Source organism: Aegilops tauschii, chromosome 6, assembly GCF_002575655.3.
Source record: "Aegilops tauschii subsp. strangulata cultivar AL8/78 chromosome 6, Aet v6.0, whole genome shotgun sequence".
NCBI lineage: Eukaryota > Viridiplantae > Streptophyta > Magnoliopsida > Poales > Poaceae > Aegilops > Aegilops tauschii.
Window position 1 is genome coordinate 388,853,911 of NC_053040.3, and position 10,818 is coordinate 388,864,728.

Genomic DNA, 10,818 nt, shown 5'->3' on the forward strand with positions numbered 1-10,818 from the left:
CAAGTTTGATTGGTTAGGGAGAGAGATCGGGCGAAAATGGAGTTTAGAGCAACAATGGAGCTTAGGGATGGAAGAGGTAATCAACTCGGAGAAGAAGACTCCCCTTATATAGTGATAGGACAAATCCAACCGTTATCCACTTACTCAGCCAGCGACGAGCGGTACTACCGCACCAGACAAGCGGTACTACCGTGGGGCTCTACGGTACTACCGCTGGCGCGGCAGGAGCTAGACTAGCCCTGTTGCATTGAGGCAGAGAGTGGTAGAACTGCCGGAGCGGTACTACTGCTCGCCCTTGCGGTACTACCGCAAGGCAGGGTTTGTCTAGGCTGGGAAGGCACGGACATATAAAAATACATCCGTGGCTACTTCCGCTGAGTTTTGATCTGTGCAAAAATCCGACGCGGTACTACCGCAAACCTGGAGCGATACTACCGCGTAGGGCGCGGATGTAAAAATTTACATCCACCCCTACTTCCGCTCGAGCTGTTGTGCCTGGCCTGAGGCCACGGTACTACCGCGCCCTGGGAGCGGTACTACAACAAGGGACTGCGGTACTACCGCATGCCCCAGCACAACCAACACTAACACTAGGAGTCCTTCATTTTGCAGAGACACGAATAAACGGAGGATGCTCCAAAGAGCCAAAGAAAAGGTGGTGCAAAAGGAACAGACATGTACGTGATGATTCTACCCAAACCTTTCCAAAGCGGACCCCCTCTTAATAGTACGACTTTCCTACGACTCAAATCCACCGGAAAGAAATGTAGGGAAAACTCCGTCTTCACTAGACTCCGAGGGGCAACGAATCGTCTTGTGCCTAAACATGAGATATCTGAAATGCTCAATGCACACGTCCGCAAATGCATTGTCATCAATCACCAAAACAACTATCAAACTACTGTGCTACTAAACACTTTGTTGCAGAGAAACAACTTTTTAGGTGTGGTTGAATTGACAACTCAACTGCTAAGGCTTATAAATATTCTTTGGCTCTCCTTGTGTCAAATCAATAAATTGGGGTGAAATAATACCCTCGAAGACTGTCGCGATCCGTTATACTTGTGGTTATCACTAACCAACGGCAAACTCGCATGTCGCAATTGGCATAGAAGCAAGAAGTGCATCTTTTTAATCATGATGAGGCAATCAAGCACATCTTCTTTCAGTGCAAGTTTATGCATTCTAAGTGGTTAGTCATTCAAATAGTGCCTATTTCATTTCCGCACACAGGTGTTGCCAATATATATGGTCGCTCGGTTGACGGAATATCAAATAGATTTAGCACACTATAAGGATGGGAGTGTTTGTCTTAGTATGGTCGCTTTGACTAAGTAGAGATGATATACCATTTTCACCATTGCAGGTTATTTTTTGTTGTACGCATCAGCTTCATACGTGGTCTATGTTACATCGAACGAAGTACTGGCCGTTGTTCAAGGTTGTGTGTGTGCGGTTGGAGTGGATGGCGAGAGAGATCTTACCCAACATGGGTGACAACATAAATTTTCAGATCGGTCTCCTTCTTCGACATAGGCTGAGTGTTGGTCTCATACGACTTCACCGTTGCAATATGTTATTTTCATTATTCTGCTCAGACTTGTTATGATTGGATGTGTGTGTCTTGGCTATGAGTATACAAAGACTGATGGTCATTCTTAATGTTCTATATCCGTTTGATGCTATATTTTGAGTAAATATAGTGTCCATCATAGAAAACAAAAGTTGTTTCTGCTGCTGCCTATGCCTCAGTGCGCCGTGCGTGGCCCCCGGCCACGGTGATATGATCGGTCGTCCCTTGCTTGCCGAAATCCGCTTTTTACCATGCTTATATTATTAAAATGCTTGCTTCAACTCCATGCGACCCTTGGCACCACGCTCAGCTCAGAGGACAAATTTCGTGTTTTGACCCTTTTTTTAAACCTATTCGACATCTGGCCCTCGTTTGAATTTTTTTTTTTTTTAGATCTGACCTTTTGCTATCGCCAGGGTCCATGACGGTAGGGTATAACAGCCTACCGCCAAGGTCCCTGGTGGTAGGGTTGCATGCCTTACCGCAAAACCCTCCTAAGTATTGAACACAGTGTCGTAGGTTTGTACAGGCTATCGCCCGTCTGTTTGACGGTAGGGATGTTTCCTACCACCAAGGTCCCTGGCGGTAAACTGTTACACCTTACCGTCATGGACCTTGGCGGTAGCAAAAGGGTTAGATCTTGAATTTTTTTTAAACTAGAGTCAGATCTCGAATAGGTTTTAGAAAAAGATCAAAACACGAAAATTTGCCCAGCTCGGACGACCCCGTCCCTGCAAACGAGGCGCGCGGGCACTCCGCGCACGCTCGTTCTTCTTCCTTCTCCACGCCCTCCGGCCCGGCCGGAGCCCACCGGGCAAAACGCCAAACCCAAACGCGCACCACCCAAACAAAAACGGGATCCCACTGACGGTTGACCTGCCGGTCTCGACACCATGACACGGCCCCCATGCACGGCGATGAGGTGGCGTCCACGCACACGGTCGCTCAGCACCATCGTCACCGCTCACCACCCCCACCCTGCGCAGTGCTCCCTCCAATGATTCCCGTGGCGTCCCCGTTCGTCAAAAGGAAACGGAAAGTATTGCAGCTGTGACAGGGAGGCCTTGCCCCGGCTCCCGGCGTCCTCTGTTCACACAGGCACGTCCCAAGCATGGTCACAGGAGATACGTACTATCGCCTTGTTTTTAATTAGGAGCTGAGATAAGATAATGCGTCGGGTGCCCTGATTGCAGATTGCCCCCCTTGGTCGCGCCGATTTGCGTGCGTGCCGACGTGTGGAAAAGCTTTTTCCGCGTGGTTTCAAGTGGAAGGGACACTTTGTAGTAGTTTTAACATCATCATGGATGTGTGGATGGATTGGTTTCACATAGTAAAAGTGTGCATGGTTAGGTCATACAGCTGGATCATCTGTGTAAAAACGATCTGTTGGAGATTATTTAGAGAGCAATGGAAAAGAGCAAAAGACTCCAGGGCATCATGGCGATAGAACGCCTCGCGTAGAATGTGAGGATGGCGAACAAGAAATTTTTGTTATTTATCTTTTTTTGTAAGTAGTCAACATGTTGTATAATCAGTAATGAAACAAACAGAGCTCCCGCTAGCCTCCGGAAAAAATGAGCAAAAAGTGTGAACAGCATTTTTTTAACTGGTCTATAATCCCCTTTCCTGTATATTCACAACTGAATACAATGGAACGGGAGAGAAAGAGCGACTTCGACATCATCAGCATCAGGAAACTCAATGTATGCATCCGCAATCGAAGAGCTGGTTCAACATCATCATCACCATCAGTAAACCACTGTATGCACCCGCGATCGGATCACATAGCATGGCGCTCTATTAACACCATTGCACCAGCTCAGCAAAAGTGTGTATCATTTGCCGCCCAACGTTAAAATAACCTTAAACTCCACTCAGGAACAGAGAAAGGGGTTTCGAATGTGACAGCTCTTGCAGGGCCAAGCATTGGATTTGGCAGACCTAAAAGGACCAACACGAAACATTGGCAGGAACCCTTTGAAAAAACATCCGGTAGGCATCAACGTCCCCTCCCTCTCCTCCCCCACACCTGCGACGCTTCTCCGGGCATCCTGATGAGTGATGGCCCCCTATTCTCCTAAGCAAGCTGTACAAATATGCCCTGTACACATTTGCGCCAGCAGCAAACCAGTAGCACCAACGAATCTCGCAAGCCACGGCTGCCTCGGTGGCTAACTATACAAGTACGACTCCCCAGGACCCCAACGACCCAATAGCTAGCAAACAAGAAACGAACACCCCATACGATTCCCACGGCTCTAGGCAGAGGAAGACCGGGAAGAAGAAGAAGAACACATGGTGGAATCGCCGTACCGTCTTCGGCATCGCCGGCTGATGGACACCGCGCCCGCAACGGCGAGCGGTGATCCAGGTACGTACGTACATCCAGTTCTTGCTTTGATTATTTGGGGAGATAATATGGCAGTGCTCTTCTGCCGAGGAAGGTGATTGAAGTTTTGGGGTTGTGTGTGCTGTTGCGCCAGGACATGGCGGCTCCAATGGGATGCCGATCATGGTCTCCATCCTGGTGGTGGTCATCATCTGCACCCTCTTCTACTGCGTCTACTGCTGGAGATGGAGGAAGCGCAACGGTGAGCCCTCTCTCTAGCTGTGCAATTTTACTAGTTGGGCGTGATGTTGGTAGTACTAGCACTAGAACTGACTAGCTAAGCGAACTTTTTGGTTCTGCGTTTTGCAGCTGTGAAGAGGGCTCATCTAGAGAGGCTGAGGCCACTCTCCAACTCGGACCTGCCGGTGATGGACCTGTCCACCATCGCCGCCGCCACCAACGGTTTCTCCAAGGAGAACAAGCTCGGCGAAGGCGGCTTCGGGCCCGTCTACAGGGTACAAGCCCTACCAAATCCTAGCTATGTTCTGAGATGATACGTGCTGTTTGCCGGTGAGATCGCGTTGACGGAACTAGCTCGGCCGTCATTTATGTCGCGAAACTGGTTTTCAGGGCGTGCTGGACGGCGGCGCGGAGATCGCGGTGAAGCGGCTGTCGGCGCGGTCGCGGCAGGGCGCGGCGGAGTTCCGGAACGAGGTGGAGCTGATCGCCAAGCTGCAGCACCGGAACCTGGTGAGGCTGCTGGGGTGCTGCGTGGACAAGGACGAGAAGATGCTCGTCTACGAGTACCTCCCCAACCGGAGCCTCGACGCCTTCCTCTTCGGTTCGTCGCTTCCCTTTCCTCTTCTCTTTCTTGGTGCAAGCAACCCTCGTGTCCAATTATTTACTCGAGCGTGTATGTATAACACGCCAATGTCATTTGGTATGGGGTAGAGATTAGGTGTGGAGATTGATTGGGTTTGATTTGGTGACACATGGGGCATAGCATATGCACATGACTGAGCCAAATTAGTACAGCTCTTGGGTCGGGTTCTGCAGTCTCCATTGTTTACTGAATTTGAGTCAATTAGGTCCAATGAGGCTATCAGATCGGTGCAAAGATAGGTCAATGGAACCCTGACTAAGTAGCATGGGAATTCGTGCAGTGACCATGTGCTCCATGCGTGCAACCTTGCTCGATCGGAATTCGAAATTAGAACGGCTGTAATTTTCAAATCAAAAAATGAACCCCGTTAAAATCAACATTAATTATTAGTAACTCGGTTTGAATTTTGTGCAATTCATCAGGTACGAGAAAGACGGCGCACTTGGACTGGAAGATGAGGCAGAGCATCGTGGTGGGGATCGCGCGCGGGCTGCTGTACCTCCACGAGGACTCGTGCCTCAAGATCGTGCACAGGGACCTCAAGGCCAGCAACGTGCTCCTCGACAACAAGATGAACCCCAAGATCTCCGACTTCGGCATGGCCATGATCTTCGAGGACGAGGAGATCGAGGTTATCAACACCGGCCACGTCGTCGGAACATAGTAAGTGCGCAGTGCAGCACTCCATATCCAATATATGTTCTTCAGGCCGTGTGAATGTAGTGATCTTTGTAGGTGCTGACCTGAAATTGCTTGGAAATTGAAAATGCAGCGGGTACATGGCGCCGGAGTACGCGATGGGGGGCGTCTTCTCGGTGAAGTCGGACGTGTACAGCTTCGGGGTGCTGGTGCTGGAGATCCTCAGCGGCCAGCGCAACGGCGCAATGTACCTCCAGGAGCACCAGCACACGCTCATCCAAGACGTACGTAATTGCATGGCTCTCCATGAAAATCGCTCACGAAATGCAGAGTTTTCTCCTTCTCGTCTGAACATTTTTTTGATGGTGCGTGCGTGCAGGCATGGAGGATGTGGAGCGAGGACAAGGCGGCGGAGTTCATGGACGCGTCGCTGGCCGGGTCGTACGCCAAGGAGGAGGCGTGGCGGTGCTACCACGCGGGCCTGCTGTGCGTGCAGGAGAGCCCGGAGCTCCGGCCGACCATGTCCAGCGTGGTGCTGATGCTCATCGGCGACCAGGCGCAGCTGCCGGCGCCCGAGCAGCCGCCGCTGTTCGCGAGCCCGAAGAAGGCCCCGGCGTCGGACCAGTCCTCGCTGGCGGTGAGGTCCGATACGACGTCCAAGACGCACTCCGTCAACGACGTGTCCATCACCATGATCCAGCCACGATAGGACCTCTCCTCCCTTCTTCTTTCTGTATGTAATCGTGCGGGAGTTCTTGATAAGATTCGTGGTGATGGGCGAGATGTCCATGCACAATGATAGGGATGAGATTGGAAGAAGAACAAAAGGATGTACGACAGCATCGTCCAAAGAAATCCATGGGGATTCTGTGAGCCTGGCGAGGTTGAATTTTTTGTTCTCATTCTTTCAGCAAGAGCAACTGGGCGCCCTGTAAATATCTCATTGCTGTTTCGGTAGCATCTTGCGAGCTGTGACTGCACGGAAAAAGCAAAGGAAAATGAAAAGATAACGGGCTTTTGCGTCTGAATTTTCGCGCACCGTGACATGGACAGCATGGGGATGCTTTGAACTTGCTATGAAAAAATGAAGGAAATGATTCCACCGTGATGTCGTGGAGATAAAATCGATCTTTTTGGTAAGGGACTGGTGCCGCTGAAAGGAACGGGCGCCTGAAAAAATACGACCCGGGGGGTGAAAAGCAGAGAGGCGAGCAGCATCCGGCCGGTGCCGGCCTGGGCTTGATCTCCCACGAGGTCAAAGAAATTTCGCAAGCGTCCAAGCACGCGCATCCATCATCATCAGAGGCCACTAGACTTGTAGAGTACTGGACTAGTAGAAGACGTGTTACTACTCTGCTTTGTGTTGAGCTAACTGACATCTAATTAACGACCTCATGACGCCATGGATTCGCGTCGACGGCACAAGCCACCTACTAACTCCAACTAGCCGTCTATCCAGTACCCGCACGCGAACAAAACATATGCTAAAAAGATCGCGAGATATCAAGATCATAATGATCACTAGTAGTTTTTGTTCTTTTTTTTAAAGAAGATCACTAGTAGTATTATCTTTCAACTTTAACCAGGCGGCTGACAGCGACCCCAGTCGTGAGTGCCCTCGTTTGCTCTGACTTCCAAGGCCGTTTGGACACTTGTCTGAATGTCTCGCTGATGATGAGAAGCTTCGATCCATCGCTTGGCCTGTTGCTGGCTGTCCGGTTGGCTCCATGCAATGGACTCCCGATATTTCTCTGCGGTGACTGAACCAGATGGAACTCCGGAAATGACAGCATTCTGATCTCCGGGACTTGCATCACATTTAAAACCCGATCATGCAGCCAACGAGGATCGGAGGATCGAACGGGCGAAAAGCGGCGCGAGAAGAACAGTTGGGCTGCCCAGCCGGGCGGGAGTGAATTGCAAAAAACCACCACATTTGAAGTTGAAGCACCGATTTGCCACCACATTTCTAGCGCGTCCTCAAAATCCACCTCTTTTGTTGTTAATTTTCTTAATAAAATCAAATGACCGTTTTGCGGCAGCTAACCCGATTTCTGACATGGTTGTCCCACCGGTCAAGTGCCACGTCGGTCAACGCAGACAGCGAGTGTGTTGACAAAATCAATTGCAACCACTCACTACCACAAACACAAACCCTAGTTGGATAATACTAACATGAGGAACAACACATCCATAGAACCTCCTTCCAGTGTCCTTTCCTTCAAATGCAACATATTTCATGCATGGGGCCAAGTGCAGTCTACATTTGATGCTTGCATCTGCAGCTTTACCGCAGAAGGATGCATCTATAGTGGTGTCAGGGTCCACCTGCATTGTAGCACACTAATTAACCGCAAAACAAAGAGCAACTACTCCAAAGATGGTCTCAAATCGAAGAACACTTGAACCCTAACCTTAACCCTAGATGCAAAGCAAAGCACTTACCCACTGCTCCATGTCCATGCCGACCAGCTCCTCCTCCTCGCTGCTCTCCTCTCCATCCTTCCACGACAGCATCTTCTACTGCGGCGAGGGAACCGTGCCTCCGGCGGCGGCGAAGAGCTCCGGCGACAACAAGAGGGGACGGAGCAAGAGCTGTGAGAGTGAGCAGAGCGAGTGGTGGGAGAGTGCGGCTCTGTTATGTACGCGCGACCTAACGGCCGTCAACCCACTCGTCGTCTGCTTTGACGGACATGGCACCTGACCGGTGGGCCAGCCATGTCAGAAATCGGGTTAGCTGTTGCAAAACGGTCATTTGTGTTTATCGAGAAAATTTACAAGCAAAGTGGTGGATTTTTGGAAGGCGCTAGGAATGTGATGGCAAATCCAATCACAAACTTTAAATGTGATGTTTTTTTTGCAATTCACTCGTCGGCCGGCCGGCCGTGCGCGCACCACCGTACCATGCGTCCGGATAATTATGCGTGGCCTAGCTTGAGACCTATCGGGTTGCGTGGGTGGGACGATGAGTGTGCCGCGATTGACGGCGGCTGCTGCTACCTACTACGGGGTAGGCCGCATGCTCATTTTTCTTTCTCTATTCTTACGTGGCTCCGACGATTTTGCTTTCCCTTCCAGAAGGCGAGTATCCCGGCGTCGGCGCTTTTGCACCGCGCGCACGAGGCCGGGGAACGGCTTCTTTCGTATCCGCGGTCTGCAGAGTGAGTGCAACAGACCGCAGTGGCACCACGGTAATCCGGCGTCTGTCTACGGCGATGCTGCTAGGCCTTTTCTTAAGCAAAGTGGGCCGTTCGTATACAGCAAGGGAGGCTGAGGCTCGTCCCGTGCCATTTGGGGCAGAAAGCAGCCCATGACTTCGGCCTAGCACAGTGTTCAGTTTTTTGGTCTGAAATCCCAAATCTACATTCGGTGCCATAAATTTCTGCCAGCAAGTAAGAGCATATGTGACGGATATTGGGGCGCTCGCGTCCGCCATGTCGGACATGACAGCTCGACCCCATCGTAAATTGCACCAAATTCATTAAATTGATCTACGGATCCATTTGATCTCTCCTCTTTTCTTCCTCCTTCTCCACGTCCGTCTCGCCACTCTAACGCTGCGCGCGCCCTGCAGCCGTTCCTAGCCTTTGTGCCGGCACCTCCAGCAGAGCAGTCTTGGAGAACTAGTTTAATTCCCGGAAGATCAAGATGCAGCTCAGCTTATGAAATTTCTGCAGATGCATCAGAATCTTCGAAATCATCAGATACACGCGTAGCTACTCAATGATCTTGTGGAGCATATATGGATCCACAATGCAAACCAAAGAGCTAATGTTTGAGTTGTGCACTTAAACAAATTTTATGTAACAAGACCTATGTATTTTCGAAACCAACATTTGTTATTTACGTGTGACATTGGCGTGTAGGATCGACATGCATGTATTTAAGAGTCCGGATTTGAGATATGTGGATGCTGGGTACAAGATATGAGGGGCCGGCTAGCGTTGTATGTTGACGCGCCCGCGGACATATAGGGGGGGGGGGGGATTTGCCAAGTCCGACTGTAGATGTTCTAAGCGTCGTCCATGTTGGTGGTGCAAAATAAGAAATGAGCCCATAATTCATTGCCTAAGCTGGGAAAAGATGAGTGGATCGCTAGAAAGTTAGACAGATTTCGTGGAAGCTTAAGCCAGATTAGTATCATCACAAGATTACTAACATGACAAATCATATATGACAGACTAGGAACATCTAACACACATACACGCACATAAACCAATGGCAGGTTAAGACATACAAGGTCATCAGAAATTCCGGTGCTGCAGTGTCTTGAGCCATGCTAGTGAGAAGGTGGTCATTCGCCTAGAGGATGTTGTTGAACCTGAGCAAGTAGTCGCGCCGAGGCACTCCCCAGAAACATTTTTGCCCATCACCCGGTGCAGGTTTTGATGTGATGGGGTTTTGGAAACCTGCTCTCTTCTGGAGGGTTGTGCATGCAGTTGCCGAAAAGTGGTCGCCAAAGAAGCAACTCATCATAGAGGAACTCGGTAGATGTGTATGTAAAACATTCTTTGTATTCTGGTGTGTGCAGTCTCTGTCCTCTGTATCTCCTCTACATAGAGGAGACACATGGAGGGGGCGACAAGATGCAAGTGACACGTGGTGGAAGAACATTTTGAAAGTACAAAATATGTACACAAAGAGCTCAAGCTTCGGCACTTATACCCAGATCTAGGCAGGGCACTACCATGCAAAAAAATCTAGTTATTTCAGCAAGGCGCATAACATTAGCCACACTCGAACTCGATTCACGAAACACGACACGTGCGCCCTGTGTGGCGTGAAGCGAGTGAGTACGCGTGTGCATTATTGCTATCTTTTCTTATACTACAAGGAGTAGTATAGCATCCCGCCGTTCATATTGCTCTCTATACTTTTCTCCCACAAGTTAGCAAAGCTTGCGTATTATTCCATTGATAGGAGAAGAAAGAGTGAGTATAGGGTATGGAACAACGCATGACACGAACGCAAGAATGCATGACATGGCGCCGGAGCAGAGAGACATGGGGTGCTCAGTCCAAACATAAAAAACACGGCAAAACTCCCCTAGCCCCGAGAAGCAGCTCAAACTAGACGAAAACAACCAACTAATCCAAATCCATCGCCTGGGACGCCGCGAGCGAACAAGACAATGCCTTCATGAAGGGGAATGATGTCAAAGATGCAGTTGTCACCCGTCCCGAGTATCCGGACCTAGAGTTTCCCCTGATACTCGAAGAGGGTCAAAGATGAAGACCATGGCAGCGCCTCTAAGAAGGTGACGGCACCCGCGGGTGTCACCACTGCCAGCACTGGCAAGCCGAGCAGGAATTTCACCCTGGCCTTGTCTAAGCAATCCCAAGCCGCCAGGGTAGACCTCGGAGAGGAGGGAGTCGAGTCACAGGCTGAAACTGC

General features: G+C 50.2%; 1 protein-coding gene across 1 annotated transcript; it reads left to right on the forward strand.

Moving 5' to 3' along the window:
* The first annotated feature begins 3,609 nt into the window (after nucleotides 1-3,609).
* LOC109732229 (cysteine-rich receptor-like protein kinase 44) lies at nucleotides 3,610-6,381 on the forward strand. Its single transcript, XM_020291427.4, has 7 exons — nucleotides 3,610-3,944; nucleotides 4,057-4,164; nucleotides 4,272-4,417; nucleotides 4,533-4,743; nucleotides 5,208-5,448; nucleotides 5,558-5,708; nucleotides 5,804-6,381. Exons 1-7 carry the CDS (start codon nucleotides 3,869-3,871, stop codon nucleotides 6,131-6,133), a joined length of 1,263 nt encoding a protein of 420 aa, XP_020147016.1. The 5' UTR covers nucleotides 3,610-3,868; the 3' UTR covers nucleotides 6,134-6,381.
* The last annotated feature ends 4,437 nt before the right edge of the window (nucleotides 6,382-10,818 follow it).

Excerpts from the sequence above, each read along its gene's own strand:
- LOC109732229 (XM_020291427.4), top strand. The coding sequence starts at position 3,869 with ATGGTGGAATCGCCGTACCGTCTTCGGCATCGCCGGCTGATGGACACC. Across the intron at positions 4,418-4,532 it reads GCTTCGGGCCCGTCTACAGG|GGCGTGCTGGACGGCGGCGC; the intron begins GTACAAGCCCTA and ends ACTGGTTTTCAG. Across the intron at positions 5,449-5,557 it reads GGCCACGTCGTCGGAACATA|CGGGTACATGGCGCCGGAGT; the intron begins GTAAGTGCGCAG and ends TTGAAAATGCAG.